We start from the raw sequence: 19845 nt of genomic DNA, 5'->3' as shown, positions 1-19845 counted from the left end.
CCCACTCAGGGTCAGCTGGACAGCAGGAAACCGAATCCCTCTGTGTCCAGAGCCGAGTATTTTCTCTCTCGAGACAAGGACAGTGTCTTGAGCAGTTTCAGCCACTCTTTCTTTTCCCCTAGACTCACTGCATCTCCCCGCAAAAGGGGCTCCCTCCCTTCCCTCCGTGTCTCTAGGTTGGCCTGTTTTTATCTTCCCCAGTTCACACTCATGCTATAAGGTTTTCTCAGTAGACTCTGTCTCCTTTTCCTCCCAAACTCCTGGATTCTGTAAGGGTTCCTATGGCTTCAGGCCTTCTTCTTGTGAGATATGGGGGCGAGTGCAATGTACGGAGCTCCCTACCTCTCTGCCATCTTGCCTCCCTTCCCTTTATGGTATTTTTCTTACAGCAGCCTGAACACAGATTAAGGCAATTATCTAATGTAATGTAATAGAATCCGTTTTCTTTCCACACCCTTTTACAGCTTTCAGGAATACACATTACAAGCATTTTGATGGAAATATGTAAAATAATTGACAAATGTGTGTTATTCTTTCATGGTGACTTGCAGCTTATCATTAAATAAAGTAATAAACTAAAGAACAAAGTGTCTAAAGGTAAATTATTACATTTAGAGGTCTGTGTATGTATGTAGGAAGTGGGGGTTACTGGCTACATATAACTCTCTATTTCTTTTGAGAGTATAAAAGATATGGTTCTTTCCTTCCATTATTTGTTTACTTTTTCTTAATGCTAAGAAAATACAGATGAAACAAAACATGATAAAGGTATCCAAAGGAAGATTGTTAAGTTTTAGCTTAAATTCAGAAATGGTTTCCGAAATTAAATTTTCAGAACATGGGGTAAAATGTTATAGCATTTTGGCTTGAGTACTTCAAGCATTTAATAAGTGAAGCATGTACCACTAAAATTACCTCTATAAACTACATGCAAAAAAATCAATTCCTGGGACTCATGGAAGACTTGTTTTTATTTATTACAGTTCCACAGAAGTAGAAATGCTCATTTCGGATTAGCCAGTGTTCGCTGTGGTAAGGCCATTCTGTGAAACCAAGTGCTCAGTTGTTTTTTAAAGCAGCTTATGAATCCACTTCGCTTCAGGCTGTGGAATCAAGTGAAATAAAAAGAAAGAAAAGAAAAAGTAAAATATTTTTTATCTATTAATTATTGAGAGTTCCTGGTTTTTTAGAGAATACACCAAAATATATAATGTCAGAAGTGAAAGGAACTTGGATATCATTTTTATTATTTCTTACAAAAATACAGGTCCCTGGACTCCACCCCAGACGTATCAAGTCAAAATCTGAGATGGAGTCAGAAGTTTGCATGTTCAACAGCTTCCCTGGGTGGTTCTAATGTTCACCAAAAGATGAGAAGTACTGAATACTCATCCAATAGCTAGGGTTTGTGTAGGAACCGAGTTCTACCAATGTACATTATGTATCTAAGATCTCACAACTGATTTAATTAATTTGAACTTTTTAAATTGATAATATAATATAAACACAAAAATATTTTAAAATAACCAAGAGTCACTCCAAATTCCACCTCATTAATATACATAAATTCATATTTGCATATTACTATCTTTGTTCACAAACATGCAGATTTTTGCTTAGTTGTGATCCCATAGTATTTTTTCCTGCCTCTGTCTCTTAACAATGTAGTATGAACTTTCCCCTTTAATTATCAAAGTTTTATAATTATTTAAATGAATGTATACTACATATATTTTATTAAACAATTCTCCTAATTTTATATCTTTAATTTAATTCCAAAGTTTTTCTCTTACAGACAGTATTGCAATCATTGTCTTTATTCCTAAAGTTTGTTTCTCCATCTGCTAATATTTTAAGTTTTAAATCTTTTTCTTTTAAATAGTTTATTGTCAAGTTGGTTTCCATATAACACCCAGTGCTCATCCCCACAAGTGCACTCCTCCATGCCCATCACCTCCCGTCCCCTCCTCCCCCACCTCCATCAGCCCTCAGTTTTTTCTTGGCATTCAAGAGTCTCTCATGGTTTGCCTCGTTCCATCTCCACAACTATTTTTCCCCTTCTTCTCCCAAACGGTCCTCCGCTAATTTCCTCCTAATCCTCCTATACGTGCAAACATATGGTATCTGTCTTCCTCTGCCTGACTTATGTCGCTCAGCATAACACCCTCCAGGTCCATCCATGTTGCTACACATGGCCAGATTTCATTCTTTCTCATTGCCATGTAGTATTCCATTGTATAGATAAACCACATCATTTTGATCCATTCGTCCTTTGATGGACACTCAGGCTCTTTCGATGTTTTGGCTATTGTTGAGAGTGCTGCTATGAACATTGGGGTACATGTGCCCCTATGCGTCAGCACTCCTGTATCCCTTGGGTAAATTCCCAGCAGTGCTATTGCTGGGTCATAGGGGAATTCTATTGTTAATTTTTTTTAACAGTTTATTGTCAAGTTGGTTTCCATGTAACACCCAGTATTCATCCCCATCTGCCGATATTTTTATTGAAATACATTTCAAGTAATGAGATTACTGAGTCAAATAGTATTGACTAATTTATGACTCTTCCTTCATAGTTCCATGTAAGTGCAGAAAAAGGTTAAACCAGTTTACACTGCTCTTTTTGCAGTCTGCAGTGAATAAATGTACCACCATCCTTAAAGCCTCAACAGCTCTATGTAAGATATCTTAAATACATAATACATATAAAATTTGTTATATTTATATAATTTAGGTATATATCATTTTTGTTTACTTCATTATTATATGATAAACGATCTCATAGGATTGCTTTAATTACTAACCATGGTCAATATATTTTTTTTAATTTTTTAAATGTTTTATTATTTATTTTTGAGAGACAGAGAGACAGCGTGAGAGGGGGAGGTGCAGAGAGAGAGGGAGACCCAGAATCCAAAGCAGGCTCCAGGCTCCGTGCTGCCAGCACAGAGCCTGATGTGGGGCTCAAACTCATAAACCATGGGATCATGACCTGAGCTGAAGTCAGATGCTTAACCAGCTGAACAAACCAGGCGCCCTCGTGGTCAATATTTTTTTAAATAATTTTATTTCTTATATTTATTTATTTTCTCCAATATAAATTGTGTTTCTATTTATTGGCCAATTATTATAGGTACCTTTATTTCACACTAAGAAATGTGTTTTATTACTAACACTCTTGATTTACAGGTCAGTGTTTTTTTCTACATCATGATACTTCCCAAATAATTAGGATAAAATGTCGACTCTGTCGTGGCTTAAATATAGGTGGGATAACTTTCATCTATATATTGTGGTTTAAGAAAAGTACTAGAAATGCTACTTTCTAAAGAATTTCACATTACTTCAAATCCAAATATTTGAAATTCATTCATTTATATTTTGACTTTAAGATTTTTAAATGTTTCAGTTAAAACAGTTTAAGGATAACTACTGTGTACTGAATGTTTTTTTTTTTTTTGTGCCCCTAAAATTCACATTCTGAATCCCTAATTTCCAATATGATGATATTTGGACTACAGAATTTTAGGGGTAATTAGGTTTAAATGGTGTCCTAAGGGTGGAGCCCTCATGATGGGATTGGTCCCCTTACAAGGTAATGAAGAGACCAGAGCTCTTTCTATGCCATGCAAAAATATGTCAAGAAAATGGTGTCTATAAGCCATGAAGAGGTCTTTTACCAGAACTCAACCTTGCTTGTACCCTAATTTTGGGCTTCTAGACTATCAAATTGTGAGAGTATGTGTTGTTTAAGTCTCTCAGTCTATGGTATTTGTCATAGCAGCATAGGCTAAGAGTATGAAATTATTTTGACAATTCAGGGAATAATAAGTAAGTGTCAGATTTTTTTTTTCGTACAAGAAAGAGTTTTGAGTTTCTAAGAATATCCAGAAAATGAAACAATGTCTAAGGAAGGGAGATCTTGGAATTAAACTTTGTTCTTGACAGTCAAATGTCAATAAGAAGAAATCAAAACTAATGGTGAATGAGGGGAAATAGGTAGACTAGTTGCATGTACCAAGCACAACAAAATAACTGCATAATAACACAGTTATACAATAGACAAGAAAAAATCTTTTGAAACTACACTGTTAAAAAAATCATGGGCTTTTGTTCACCTTCTTTCCATTTAATTTATTGTTTAATATTAAAAAAAAAACTTGTGTAGAGGCATCACAAACACCTACTGCTGCTTTTATGTCTCTTAGGCTTTCATTATCATTACTATGTCAGTTGCCAACCCTGTGTCTCTCCCATCACTCACTTTGTCTGGATTCTGCCTGGAAATCCTGTTTTACTTCAGTTAATATTACCTTTCAGTATCATACTCTTATTTTCTACATTATTATATAATTTCATAGCCTGGTTCTCCTATTAACTAGTTGAGGGTTCCTGGATAGAAACTTATCCACTGTATTTGCCTTTCAAAATATTTCTTATCTTTCATGATTCAAGTCAAATATCGCCTTAATAGCTACTTTACAGATTTTTTCACCTTTTTGAATGAATGAATCAATGAATGAATCAATGAATGTATTCATGAACTGGGCACACTAAAAATTATACTATCTAGTATCATCTGAGTTTTTAAAATTGCCCAGCAATATTTTATTCGTTTCTTGCTAATTTTAAAGTAAATGTCACACTAATTTACTTATTCAATAAATATCAAGTACCAGCCACTTTCTTGGGAATTTGGGATATATTAGTAAACAAAACAAAGAGTTTTGGCCTCACAGCAATTTCATTAAACTAGAGGATATACACAGTAAATATAATTAAACTATATAATTGAATGTAGCAAATTCTATGGAAAAAATAGATGAGGTACGGATTGGGGTACAGGGGGTGGAGATAACTGCAATTTTAAATAGTCTGGTTATATTAGCTTCCTTGAGAAATTGACATTTGAGTACATATTTGAAGGAGATAATTAGCTATGTGGAAATCTGAGGAAACAATATTCTAGGTAGAGGGATATATTAGGACAAAAGTCCTAAATAATATTTCTGGGATGTTCTAGAAACAGCAAGGAGGTTAAAGAGGTTAAAGGGATCAGATTGATGAAGAGGAAAATAAGATGATATCAGAGAGAACACCAAGTCAAATTATCTAAGACCTTGTCGTCAATGGAGAGCAATTTGATACTTATTCTGAGAGACATGATAAAATATTAATGTTTTGTTTTTGTAAGTCAGTTTGTTTCTCATAGGTTTAGCTCTGTTAATCCTACACATATTTTAATCTTTATTAATTAAATTGATGTTCAATAAGCTGCAGACCTTTAAATGAATATATATTATATATATTCATATCAAACTATTGCCATAATCAAGATTCAGAACATTTCAATCACTTCCAAAATGTGATATGTACCCACTCATTGAAAGTTTTAGGCATATGTGATTTGTTTTAAGATGATGTGATGTATGTTTTCTACAGAAGAGAGTTAAGAGTGGCTGGGACCAGGGTGGTAGCAGTATAGTTCATGAAAAGTAGTCGTATTTTAGACGTTTTTTGAGTAAACCAGATCTAACAAGGGTTGTGAAAGAAATAGAAGAATTAAAGATGTCTTTGGTATACTCTAACCTTATTCTTTATCTTAATATTTTATCTTAATGTGTCTTGGCTTAATGGGAAAGTATGACATTTTCTATCAGTTTTTGATAGATAGCTATTATCAAGAGAAGATAATTCCCTATTCATTTATTTTTTTAGTTTTTATTTTTTAGTTTTTAGTTTTTAAATTCCATTTAGTTAACATATAGTGTAACATCAGTTTCAGGTATAAAATATAGTGATTCAACACTTCCATGCAACACCTGGTGCTCATCAGAAGTGCATTCCTTAATCTCCATCACCTATTTAACCATCCTCCCACCCATCTCCCTTCTGGTAACCATCACTTTGTTTTCTATAGTTAAGAGTCTGTTTCTTGGTTTGCACCTTCTCTCTTTTCCTCACTTTGCTCATTTGTTTTGTTTCTTAAAATCCGCATATGAATGAAATCATATGGTATTTATTTTTCTCGGGCTGACTTGCGTAGCATAATATTCCCCAACTCCATCCATATTGTTGTAAATCACAAGATTTTTGCTTGTGTGCAAACCCATTTGGCTTGATATCCAACACCAAAGCAACAAACTGAAAAATGCCTAGACCATGAATGACAAAGACCCATTTACTAATTTTAAGCAACTTCCAGAGAGGTAGAAACCCGCAGGCACTTTATCAGGGGCAGAAGCACTGGGCAGTGTCACTTTTGCAATCTCATCTTGAATTGCTGCTTATAATGACAATGAGACCCATTTCTGATTCTCTTCTAGCCAGCTAGCGTCAGTGGGCTTGTGGTGCCTATCCTTTACTGTAACTAGAATGTGTACGTGCCCCATGGTCCAGCCACTATATGGGCACCCAAGCCATAATAGGGAAAGATGAGTGCTCATGTACCCCAACCCATGCAGATACCAAGGCACAACCAGGGTGGGTGAGCACCCTAAGCCCTTCACTACCCATACTGCAACCAAGGCAAAACTAAGTTGAGAAAGGGCCTCTCATCCTGCTATCTCTATGCAGTGGAAGAGCCACAACTGGGTCAGTGAATGCCTTTAGCCTTACCCAAACCATGCAGAGACTGAGCCACAATCAGTTTGGGAAAATGTCCTTAGACTCACATTCCCTGTGCAGCATACTAAACACAAACTGAACAAATGAGTGCCCAAAGCCCTGCCTACCCCACACAGAGATCAAGACACAATGAGATGAGCAAGTGGCTAAAAATATATTATCCCTGTGCAGGGACTGAGCTACAAACACGTTAAGAAAAGACCTGAAGAGGCGACTGCGTGACTCAGTCGGTTAAGCATCCGATTTCGGCTCAGGTCATGATCTCACGGTTCGTGAGTTTGGGCCCCGCGTCAGGCTCTGTGCTGACAGCTAGCTCAGAGCCGGGAGCCTGTCTTCAGAGTCTGTGACTCCCTCTCTCTCTGACCCTCCCCTGCTCATGCTGTCTCTATCTCTCTCTCGAAAATAAATAAAACATTAAAAGAAAAGAAAAGAAAAAACCTCACGTTTCACCATCTCTCTACAGCAGCAAGCTTCACCATCTCTCTACAGCAGCTCTGGCCTTATAATAATCCATGAATATGTGCAATCCACAACAGGTACACCCATAGAGTTCCTGGCTCTGGTGGCCAAGGAAGGTTGCATTTCTGTACCACACAGAACAACTCCTACACAAGACTTCTCCTTCAAGAGTGAGGGAGGTAGCCATTTTGCTTAATACAATACAAACGCAGATAGGCAAAATGAGGAAATAGGAAAATGTTCTGAATCAAATAATAAGGCAAATCCCCAGATTAAAACTTAATGAAATGGAAATAAGAATCTAACTGATAAAGGATTCAAAACAATGGTCATAAAGATGCTCATTGATCTTGGGAGAAGAATGGATGAACATAGTGAGAACTTTAACAATGTAATAGAAAACATAAGAAAGTATCAAACAAATTATAACTGTACTGAAGAATACACTAGAGAAGTTCAACAGTACAATTAATAAAAAAAAAAAGTATGAATTTGTGGGCTGGAAGACAGAGCAATGGCAAACACCCCGAGTAGCAAAAGTGGGGGGGCAGAAGACAATATCTGGACAACATTAAGCAGAAAAGGAGAAGGGAAAGAGAAAGGGCCACATAAAGTATCTCAAGAAATAATTGGTAAAATGTCTCTAATCTGGGCCAAGAAAACAGACATACAGGTTCACGAAGTCCCAAGAGTTCAAAATAAGATGAAACCAAAGAGAAACACACTGGGACATATTTTAAAATGGTAAAAGTTAAAAAAAAAAATAAAGCACCAAGAGTAAAGCAACTAACTACATACAGGGGAAATCTCATAAAGCTATCAGTAGATTTTTCAGCAGAAACATTATAGGCGAGAAAGGAGTAGCGTGCCATATTTGAAGTGCTGAAAGAGGAAATCTACAAACCAAGAATCCTCTACCGAGCAAGGTTATTATTCAAAATCAAAATTTAAAAATTGTTTCCCAGATAAGCAAGAACTAAAGGAGTTTATCACCACTAAATCAGCTTTACAAGAGATGTTAAAGACACTTCTCTGAGATAAAATTAACAGCATTAATGAATAATAAAAAAAAAACATAGAAAAGTAAAAACCTCACCAGAAAGGATAAATAAATAAATGATCGACCACATATAAAGTTAAGTTTGATGGGTAAAAACAAAAGTAGTAAAATTAAAAATACAATAAGTAACTAAAATGATGTAAAATGTGTCTTCAAATATTTTTGGGTCATATGAGTAATAACATAAAGCTTTGGAATGAGTACAAAATTAATATCAAATTAAAAGAAACTGTAATAAACACAGACAACAAAGTGAAGTTTGCTCGAGGGGAGGTGGATGGGTGATAGGCGAACTGGGTGATGGGCACGAAGGAGGGCAATTGTTGGGATGAACGCTAAGTGTTGTATGTAAGTGATGAATCACTGTATTCTACTCCTGAAGCCAATATTACAGTGTATGTTAACTAACTTGAATTTAACTAAATAAATATTTTTTAAAAGGAATATAATATACCTAACATATTTTATTTATATGAACCTCACAGTACCACAAACAGCAACAACAATGAAAAAAGCTTATAGTAAATACAAGAAAGACAATGTGAAAAGGATCTAATCACAAAACAAAAAACAAACAAACAAACAATCAAACCACAAGGGAAGAAAGAGAAGAAGAAAGGAACACAGAGGAAACACAAAAACAGCCAGAAAACAATGAACAAAATGGCAATAAGTAATACCTATTAATAATACTGTAAATATAAATAGACTAAATTCTCCATTCAAAAGACATAAAAGGGTGCCGAATGGATAAAAAGATCAAAATCATTCTATATATTGCCTATTAGGCATACACCTGAAACCTAAATAAAATAACAAACTAAAATTAAGAAATGTAAAAAAGATATGTCATGCAAATAGAGATGCAAAGAAAACTAGGGTAATAATATTTATACCAGAGAAAATAAATTTTAAAAGAAAAACTAACAAAAAACAAAGAATGACATTATATAATGACAAAGGGTCAATCTAAAAAGAAGATGTAACATTTGTAAACATTTATGCAACCAACACAGTAGCACTTAAATATTTAAGAAAATATTGAGAGAAAAAAAAGAAATAGCAATACTATAATAGTACAGGAATTTTAACCCACTTTGATCAATGGATAGATGATACAGACAAAAATCAACAAGAAAAGATTGGCCTTAAACAACACATTTGAACATGTAGGCAATAAATACATACAAAACACTATATTCAAAAACCAGTAGGATCCACATTCTTTTCAAGTGAACATGAAACATTTTCTAGTATAGATCACATTTTAGGCCACAAAAAAACCTCACTAAATATATGAAAATTGGAATCAAATCAAATATCGTCACCAATAAAAATGGTATAAAAGTAGAAATTAATTACAAGAAGAAAACTGGAGGAAAAACCCACAAATACATGGAGACTAGACAACATGCAATTAAACATCCAGTAGATCAATGAAAATATTAAATAGAAACTATAAAAATAGCTTGAAACAAATAAAAATACATCTCAAAATCTTTGGGATTCAGCAATTTGTTTTTTTTTTAATTTTTAAAATGTTTTCTTTATTTCTGAGAGAGAGAGAGTGAGAGAGAGAGAGAGAGAGAGAGAGAGAGAGGCGGCGTGAGCAGGGAAGGGTCAGAGAGAGAGGAAGACAGAATCCGAAGCAGGTTCCAGGCTCCAAGCTAGCTGTCAGCACATAGCCCGACGTGGAGCTCAAACCCATGAACGATGAGATCATGACCTGACCTGAAGTCGGATGTCTAATGGACTAAGTCACCCAGGTGCCCCGGGATTCAGCAATTTAAAGAAAAAAGTTCATAGTAATACAGGCCTACCTTAAGCAACAATGAAAAATTTCAAATAAACAATCTAACTTTACATTTAAAAGAACTAGGGAAAAAAAAGAAAAAAAGACCAAAGTTAATAGAAGAAATGAAATAATAAAGATCAGAGCAAAACTAAGTAAAACAAAGACTAAAATACATTGAAAATATCAATGAATCTAGGAGCTATTTAAAAAAAATAAACAAAATTGACAATTTTTTAGCCAGACCCATTAAGAGAAAATACATTGCATGCCAACAAGTTAGACAACCCAGAAGAAATAAATTTCTAGAACATACAATCTTCAAAGACTGAATCGTGAAAAAATAGAAAATTCAAATAGACCAATTACTAGTAATAAAATTGAATACTAGTAATAAAGCTAGTAATAAAATTGAATCAATGACCAAAAAGAAAAAAAATCCCAACAAACAGAAGTCCAGGTCATGATTAATTTTATCAATTTTCTTTAAAGAATAATCAATACTTATTATTCCCATGTTATCCCAAAAATGAAATAGAAAGTAGCACTACCAAAATTATTTTAAGAGGCATGTATTACTCTGATACCAAAACCAAAAAAAAATCAGGCCATTATCTCTAAAGAACATAGATATAAAAGTCTTCAACAAAATATTGACAAATCTAATTAAAAAATACAATTAAAGAATAATATATGGTCAAGGAGATTCATTCCAGCGGTGCAATGATGGTTGTTGGTTTTTTTTTTTCCAGTTTTTTACATGTTTTATTTATTTCTGAGAGAGAGAGAGAGAGACAGGGTGAGCAGGGGAGTGTCAGAGAGAGAGGGAGGCACAGAATCTGAAACAGGATCCAGTCTCTGAGCTAGCTATCAGCACAGAGCCCAACGCGGGGCTCGAACCCACTAACCATGAGCCGAAGTCGGACGCTCAACTGACTGAGCCACCCAGGCGTCCCGAAGGTTTAACATATACAAATCAATGAATATGATACACCACATTAAAAAATTAAGGATTAAAAAGTAAATGATTAGTGATAGTACCAGAAGAGGAAGTTGGCAGCCACCATATTAGCCCCTGGAGGTCTATGCTCGATCTGTGGTCCAGAGGCCATTACCCCCAACTGGGAATCCCAGGAAATCTCCACAGTGACCACTATAATGGCTAAACAATTTGACAGGATCGTGATTCTGGGAGCCCACTCCAGAACAACTACTGGGACCTAGATCGCCAGTTGAATGACTGATAAGGTGAACCCTATTCATGATTGTATTTTTTACTGCCACTCAGGCTCAGCAGCTTATATCCAGTCAGTAGCTGATGCTGTCAGTTATCAGTTTGGTTTCCACAGCACCAAGCTGAATGAGCCTCCTACGGTACACACAACCAGCCTCCTTGAGGAGATGTGTTATTGGTATCTAGAAGACCTGATGGCAGGGATCATCACTGCAGACTGGGACCCCCAGGAAGGAGGGCAGAGACACTCAGTGCTCATTGTAGGTATGATGATAAGGCAGTCCTTTGCCACGGGGGACCCTGGGAGCCCATATATCTATGGCTACCTGGAAAGCATGACTAAGGAAGAGTGTCTGCAATTCACTGTCAATAATATCGCTTTGGCCCCTGAATGGGTTGCTCCAGTGGAGGGGTGATCTGCCTGGAAACCACTGGAGGATCAGGGGTAGAGTAGCAAGTACTTTTGGCAGCCTAGATTCCCAAACTCACCATTATCACTTTGCCACTTCCCTATTCCTAGAATTCTAGGGTACAATAAAAGACACCCAACAGTAAACATTTTGTCAAAAAAGAAAACAAAAGTATGATTATTTCTGTAGATGCAGAAAAAGCATTTGACAAAATTTCGCCATCAATTTATAATAAAATCTCACAACAAAGTGGTTGCAGAGGGAATGTATTTCAAGACAATAATATGTATAAACACATATATGGGTTTAAGCCCATATATGATAAACCCACATCTAAGATACTCAGCAGTGAAAAGCTTAAAGCTTTTCCTCTAAGATCAGAAACAAGAAAAGAATGCCCACTCAGAGCACTTTTATTCAGCATAGTGTTCCAGTCCTAGTTGCAGTGATTAGGAAAGAAAAAAAAAAAAACAAACTAAAAGGTACCCAAATTGAAAAAGAAGAATTCAAATTGTTACTATTTGTAGATTACATGATATTTTATATAGAAAACTCTAAAGATTCTACCAAATTATTTTAAAACTATTAAATGAATTCAGTAACATTACAGGATACAGAATTAATATACAGAAATATACTGTATTTCTATACACTATCAGAAAGAAAAATTAAGAAAACAAGCCCTTTTACAATAACATCAAAATAATAAAATACTCAGGAATAGATGTAACCAAGAAGGTGGAACACCTATATTCAGAAAACTATGGCATTGATAAAAGTGATTAAAGACTATGACATTGGTAAAAGTGATTAAAGACAACACAAATAAATGAAAATATATTTTGTGCTCATGGGTGGAAGAATTAATGTCATTAAAATATCTATACCACCCAAAGAATTAATATGATTAAAATGTCTATACTGGGGCGCCTGGGTGGCTCAGTCGGTTAAGCATCTGACTTCATCTCAGGTCATGATCTCACAGTTCGTGGGTTCGAGCCCCGCATCTAACTCTGGGCTGACAGCTAGCTCAGAGCCTGGAGCCTGCTTCAGATTCTGTGTCTCCCTCTCTCTCTCTGACCCTCCCCTGCTCATGCTGTCTCTCTCTCTCAGAAATAAATGAAACATTAAAAAATTTAAAAAATAAAAAATAAAATAAAATAAAATGTCTATACTACCCAAGGCAATCTAAAGATACAATACAATCCCTGTAAAATGCTAATGACATTTTTTTTTTACAGAACTAAAATAAAGAATCCTGAAATTTGACGGGAACTACAATGGATACTGAATAGCCATAGCAATCTTGAGAAAGAATAAATCTTGAGGCACTAGATGCTACCTGATTTTAAACTACACTACTAAACTATAATAATCAAAACTGTATGGTACTGGAACCAAAAGAGACACATAAGTCAATGGAACAGAATAGATACTCGAGAAATAAACCCATTTTCGTAGACCAATTTATCTACAACAAAAGATGCAAGAACTTATAGGGGGGGAAACATAATTTTTAATAAATATTGTTGTAAAATTAAACCACCTTCTTACAGTGAATACAAAAATAAACTCAAAGTGAATTAAATACTTAAATGTAAGGCCTGAAACCATAAAGCTCTTAAATGAAAAAACAGACAGTAAGTTCTCTCACACTGATCTTAGCACTACTTAATTGAATCTATTTCCTTGGGAACGGACAATAAAAGCAAAAATAAACAAATGAAACTACATCAAACTAAAATCTTTTGCACAGCGAAGGAAACCAACAACAAAATAGACAACTTAATAGGAGAAGACACCTGCAAATGATACATCCAATATGGGTTTGATATCCAAAAGATATAATGAACTTTCACAGGTCAATATATTTAAGAAAAGGTAATTAAAAATGGGCATATCACCTGAGTAGACATTCTTCCAAAAAAGTCAACAAGCAAGAACAGGGATGGGCACCAGGCAGATCAAAACATGCTCAATATCACTAATCATCATGGAAATGCAAATAAAAACTATAAGGACACACCAACGCACACCTATCAGAATGGCTATTATCAAACAAACAAAAAACAAGAAATAACAAGTGTTGTGGAGGATGTGGAGGAATGACAATCTCCACGCGTTGTTGGTCAAAATGTAAATTGATGTAACTACTATGAAAAAGAGTATATAGTTTCCTCAAAAAAAAATTAAAGATTGAATTACCATGTGATCCAGAAATTCCACTTCCCATTATTTATCCAAGGAATGTAAAAACACTAATTTGAAAATATAGATGTGTTCCTATGTTTATTACAGCTTTATTTACAATAATCAAGATATGGAAGCAACCTAAGTGTCCACTAAGTGTCCTAACTGTACATAAATGGATACAGAATGTATCACACACAGACGCTGAAATATTACTTAGCTATAGAAAAGAATGAAATCTTGCCAAATCCAGCAACATGTAATCACCTAGAGGATGTTATGCTAAGTTAAATAAGTCAGACAGAGAAAGGCAAATTACATGATTTTTACTTATATGTGGAATCTAAAAAATAAAACAAATCAATAAAACAAGACAGACGTAGGCTCACAGGTTACAGACAGCAAACTGATGGTTGCCAGAAAGGAAGGGGTGGAGGAATGGGTGAAATCGTAAAGTGGACATACAAACTTCCAGCTTTTAAATGATTGTGTCAGGGGCACCTGGGTGGCTCAGTTGGTTAAGCGTCTGACTCTAGATTTCAGCTTAGGTCATGATCTCACAGTTTGTGGGTTTGACCCCATGTTTGTGTTATGCACAGAGGCTGCTTGGGATTCTCCCTTTCCCTCTTTCTCTTCCCCACTCACTCTATCTCTCAAAATAAATAAATAAACTTTAAAAAATAAAATGATTAAGTCATAAGGATGTCATGTCCATCAAAGAATGTAGTCAACAATATTGCAATAAGATTGTAGGGTGATGAATGGAAATTAGACTTGTAATGTTGATCATTTTGTAACATATAAAATTATCAAATCACTATGAGATACATTTGGAACTAATATATATTGTGTTTCTATCATATTTCAGTAAAAATACAAAATAAATGAAAAGCTAGAGAAAAGGGACAGAAAAGAACTGAAGAGTAATAGAACTAGATTTTTTTTCAAATAAAATATTTAAAGTTACAAACATAATTAATGAAGGAACTAAAAACAAAGATAAAGTATATTAGGAAAAGAGAAGGAGAGGAGATGGTGTATATGAACAAAATATTCACCCATTATGGAAGACCGCTTTGAGAAAAGGTATAAAATTGAAAAATAACCATATAAATATAATTTAGACATATGGAAGTAGCCGACAAACAAAATAAATACAGAATACATTTATAGGTACCTATGTCCTTTGCTTTGCCTATAAAACTAATTTTAGTGGTACTCGAATATCTTATCTTCAAATACAATGATACTGCTTTAAATTAAAGCAATTGTGGCTTCTGAAAATAGACCAAATCAAGTAATGACAGTGTCAGAAAAATGACCCCTTATGTCATAAGTATATATGTTAAATACAATTCTAAAATTATTTTTTAAACTGTGGAAATCAGAGTGGTATCTAAGAATTCCCATATCTTTTCCTTAGAAAAATTTTATGAGACAATAATTTTAATTTCATGTCATTATTATTTCTTATTTCTTGTGTTCTAGTAGTACAGCCCACTATGTTACATCATTAGGGGCATTCCATTTCTCATCCATCCCAATTATGTGCAGGCATATGGCCTACCTCTTTCAGATTCCATTAGAAAATACCAAACACTTTCCTCTGTACTGTTCACTCCCATTTCAGTTTATAGCTCATTTAGCTTAATTCCTTATGTTGGAGACAAAGAAATAGGCCCAGAATAAGGAAAGGATTTACTTGTTTTATTTTATTATTATATGATATGTGTTTTAGGGTAAAAAGTATAAATTTAAAGAGTCCCTACAGTTCTATAGTTCCTGTGTCTTTAACTTCAATTTGTGAATACACAAATTTCATATAAAGTAAATATAGCTAATTTCATATAGAATTTCATATAAAGAGCTCTGAGGTAGACTCCAGTTTTACAAACAATATCTTTCCTTGAATAGAAAAATCATTATTTGAGATATATTGATAGGCAAAAGGCCGTATGGATATGTTTAGTACCACCCTAGATATGTTACTAAGCAATTTACATGTTTCATTTTCCTATAAGGAATGCCGTATTAAAGTCCCATTTTACACTTAAGTAAAATGATATTCCTAACGATTAAAAAATTCTGCAAAGGAATTCTTCAAGTAAGTGGTAGAGTAGCAATTAAATTCAAAGCTGTTTGACTCCCAAACTGTAGGAAGTAGCAACTAGATTATGCAACATTCATTATACTTTCTATTTTCAACTTATTTAGGTATTTGAGGAAGGTTAAGAAATCTTTGCTGACATATTTTAAGATACTAGAACCTTTACTATCACAATGTTCAGAGTTTGAGACTTGATGACAGATTATTATTTACTTAGGACTAGCTTTTTTGAAAATTCCAACTACCTTATGGTGAAGATAATTTTCACCAATATAGAAATCCAAGAATAAATAAAAAGAATTACAAATACATTTGGCTATATAAAGATTTATAAATTTTTTCATAGCAAAAAAACCCCATAAAAACAATAGATATATGAGAGTAAGGGAAAATACAACAAAGAAGAAAAACAGAGACTAATATCTACAATAAATAGAGTCTTTTACAAATTGACAATCTATAAATAGCCCAAGTGAAAAATTGACAAAGGATACAAAGGCATGTTCTCAAACCATCAAACCAAAATGACCAAACTATATTAAAAATATGTTTAAGGTCACTAATAGTCAGGGACATGCAAGTTAAAGTATCTGTGATGTTTTATGCATCCATTAGAATGATTAGAGGAAGAGCTGTAACATCTATTGCTAACTTGGATTCAGAGAAGCATGTATTATTTTATTGCCTTTAAAGAAAACTAACAAAACAATTCTCTCTCTTCTGCTTTTTACACCTCTCTCCCTCATTTGTGTGTGTAGGCATGTGTCGTGTGTGTGTGTGTTTCACGGTTTGATATGGTAAGGTGAATCTTAGCGAAAAGTAAGGAATGATACATAGTAGGATATGTTAATTGTTGTCTGGAGAAAAGAAGTAGAAATGGATGAGGGTAGAAATGGGCACTGGGAAAACAAACAAAATTAAAAACTAAAAAAACTGATGTAAGGCAAATCCGGAATATATAGCATCTTGGAGAGTAAAATTATGTGTGTTTTGGAAATAGCATATTAGATATATATCTACCGGTTTATAGAAATAATTAAGATATCGTCAGGTATAAAATTAAATTATAACATATTACATATATGTGATTTTAGTTTATTTAAAACAAATTATTTATCTCTCTATCTGCTTCTGCTTAAATATACTTGTATGTACAAAGAGCTGGTATAAAAGAAAAATGAACACCTGGCTGGTAACACTGGTTATCTCAAGAGGATATATGTGTAAGGAACTTAGAAGTACAGGAGTGAGTATAAGGATTTAATAATATTTACACATTTTGTATTATTTTAGTTATAATAAAATAATATAATAAAATATATTATAAATATATAAAATATATAATTTTATACATTTATAAATATTGTAAATATATAAAAATATAATAAAAATAAATTTGTATTACTTTTGTTAGCAAAAATAAATAAAATTTGATCATAAAACAGAAAATCAATAAGGAAAACTCAGTCTTAACACATTTTACAAAATCAACTCAACAGATAATTAAAAACCATTCCAAACAAATGCAGTAAAACATATATTATTCTCAAGTGCACATGAAAAATTTTCCAAGAAAAGTAATTTGTTATGCCATAAAACCAGCCTTAAAAATTTAAGGAGATTTAAATGATATCAAACATCTTTTCTGACCATCATGATAAATAAATTTCAAGAAAAAACTAGAAAATTTATAATACAGGGAGATTTAAAAACATGCTACCAAATAACTGATGTATCAAAGAAGAAATCAAAAGGGAAATTAAAATATAACTAAACATAAGGGAGTTCTATTGTTAGTTTCCTGAGGAACCTCCACACTGTTTTCCAGAGGGGCTGTACCAGTTTACATTCCCACCAACAGTGCAGGAGGGTGCCCGTTTCTCCACATCCTCGCCAACTGCTAGGAATTTACCCAAGGGATACAGAAATGCTGAGGCATAGGAGCACATGTACCCCAATGTTCATAGCAGCACTCTCCACAATAGCTAAAACATGGAAAGAGCCTAAGTGTCCATCAACAGATGAATGGATCAAGAAGATGTGGTTTATCTATACCATGGAATACTACATGGCAATGAGAAACAATGAAATCTGGCCATGTGTAGCAACATGGATGGACCTTGAGGGTGTTATGCTGAGCGAAATAAGTCAGGCAGAGAAGGACAAATACCATATGTTTGCACGTATAGGAGGATTAGGAGGAACTTGACGGAGGACCAAGGGGGAGAAGAAGGGCGGAAATGGTGGGGGAAAGGGAGAGAGGCAAACCATGAGAGACTCTTGAATGCTGACAAAAACTGAGGACTGATGGATGTGGGGGGGAGGGGGGGATGGGCATGAAGGAGGGCACTTTGGGGATGAGCACTGAGTGTTATGTAGAAACTAATTTGACAATAAACTATTTGTAAAAAAAAAAAAAAAAAAAGAGAATACTATTCTGTAACAAAAACAAGAGAGTTATCAAGCCATGTAAAAACATGAAAAAATATTAGCAATAAATTTCTAAGTGAAAGAATCCAATCTTAAAAAAAAAATAAAATAAAATAAAATATAACTAAACAGGTCACCTGGGCTAGACAGGGCTAAATTAGTTTAATGTCTAACTCATGATTTCAACTCAGGCCATGCTCTCACAGTCATGAGATCAAGCCTTTCATCAGGCTCTGCACTGATGGCATAGAGCCTGTTTGAGATTCTCTCTTTACCTCTGTCTCTGCCCCTCCTTCCTCTCAGAATAAATAAATAAAAATTATAATTTGACAAGTTAAAATGTAAATACAACTTGCTTAAACTTATGGGATGCAGAAAAAACAATTCTAAGAAAAATTTCATAGTGTTAAATGCTTAAGTCAAAAAAAAAATTAAAATGGGACACCTGGGTGGCTCAGTTGGTTAAGCATTCGACTTCCACTCATGATCTCATGGTTCGTGGGTTCGAGCCCCACACCGGGCTCTGTGCTGAAAACTAGCTCAGATTCTGGAGCCTGTTTCAGATTCTGTATCTCCCTCTCTCTCTGAACCTCCCCTGCTCACCCTGCCTCTCTCTCTCAGAAATAAATAAAACATTAAAAATAATAAAAAAATTAAAAATTAAAATAATAATAAAGAAAAAAGAGAAACAATTCTCAAATAATCAAACTAACTCTAGACCGCAATAATTTTTTAAAAAAAAAGAATAAAAAAAGCTCAAATTTAGTAGAATGAAGGAATTAACAAAGATCAAAGCAGAAATAAATGAAAAAGAGCCTAAAAAGATAATAGGAAAAAAATCAATGAAACTAAGAGCTTGTGTTTTGGAGAGATAAACAAAATTGATAAACTTTACCAAGACTTACCAAGAAAAATAGAGAAAAGTCTCAAATAAAATTGCAAAATAAAATAAAAAGCATTACATTGTTACAACAGAAATACAAAGGGTTATAAGAGACTACTATGAAGAATTTGATAAATCCTAGCAACATACAACATTACAAGATGGAATACAAAAGAAATAGAATATCTGAGCAGACTGATTACTAGTAAGGAGGTTGACTCAGTAATCAAAAACCCCCCAACAAAAGTTCAGAATCAGAGGGCTTCCCTGAAGAATTTTTTCAAATATTTAAAGAACTGATACCAATCCTTCTCAAACTCTTTCAAAAATATAGAAGAGGAAGTAACATTGCTGAACCCATTTTATTTATCCATATTCTAAAACCACTCAAGGATACAACAAGCAGGGGTGCCTGGGTGGCCCAGTCGGTTAAGTGTCCGACTTCAGCTCAGATGTCCTATGACCCGTGGGTTCGAGCAGTGAGATCTCTGTGCTGAGAGATCAGAGCCTGGAGTCTGCTTCGGATTCTGTGTCTCATTCTCTCTCTGCCCCTCCACCACTTGTGCTCTGCCTCTCTGTGTCTCTCAAAAATAAATAAATGTAAAGGTTTTTTAAGGATACAACAAGCTAAGTACAAGCCAATATCCCTGATG

At 34.3% G+C, this 19845-nt stretch overlaps 1 protein-coding gene and 1 pseudogene across 1 annotated transcript in view; one reads left to right on the top strand and one right to left on the bottom strand.

Annotated features, from left to right (window-relative positions):
- Nucleotides 1–943: 943 nt before the first annotated feature.
- Nucleotides 944–19845, bottom strand: part of CYLC1 (cylicin 1) — a 77920-nt gene continuing 59018 nt past the window's right edge. Inside the window, exon 6 of the mRNA XM_039223820.1 lies at nt 944–1103. Coding sequence (XP_039079751.1) covers nt 1071–1103 — 33 coding nt within the window. The 3' untranslated portion in view covers nt 944–1070. The remainder of the gene's footprint in view (nt 1104–19845) is intronic.
- LOC120225639 lies at nt 9259–11692 on the top strand (annotated as a pseudogene).

This window comes from Hyaena hyaena, unplaced genomic scaffold, assembly GCF_003009895.1.
Source record: "Hyaena hyaena isolate Hyena2069 unplaced genomic scaffold, ASM300989v1 scaffold_1463, whole genome shotgun sequence".
NCBI lineage: Eukaryota > Metazoa > Chordata > Mammalia > Carnivora > Hyaenidae > Hyaena > Hyaena hyaena.
This window is presented reverse-complemented; position numbering and strand designations above follow the sequence as displayed.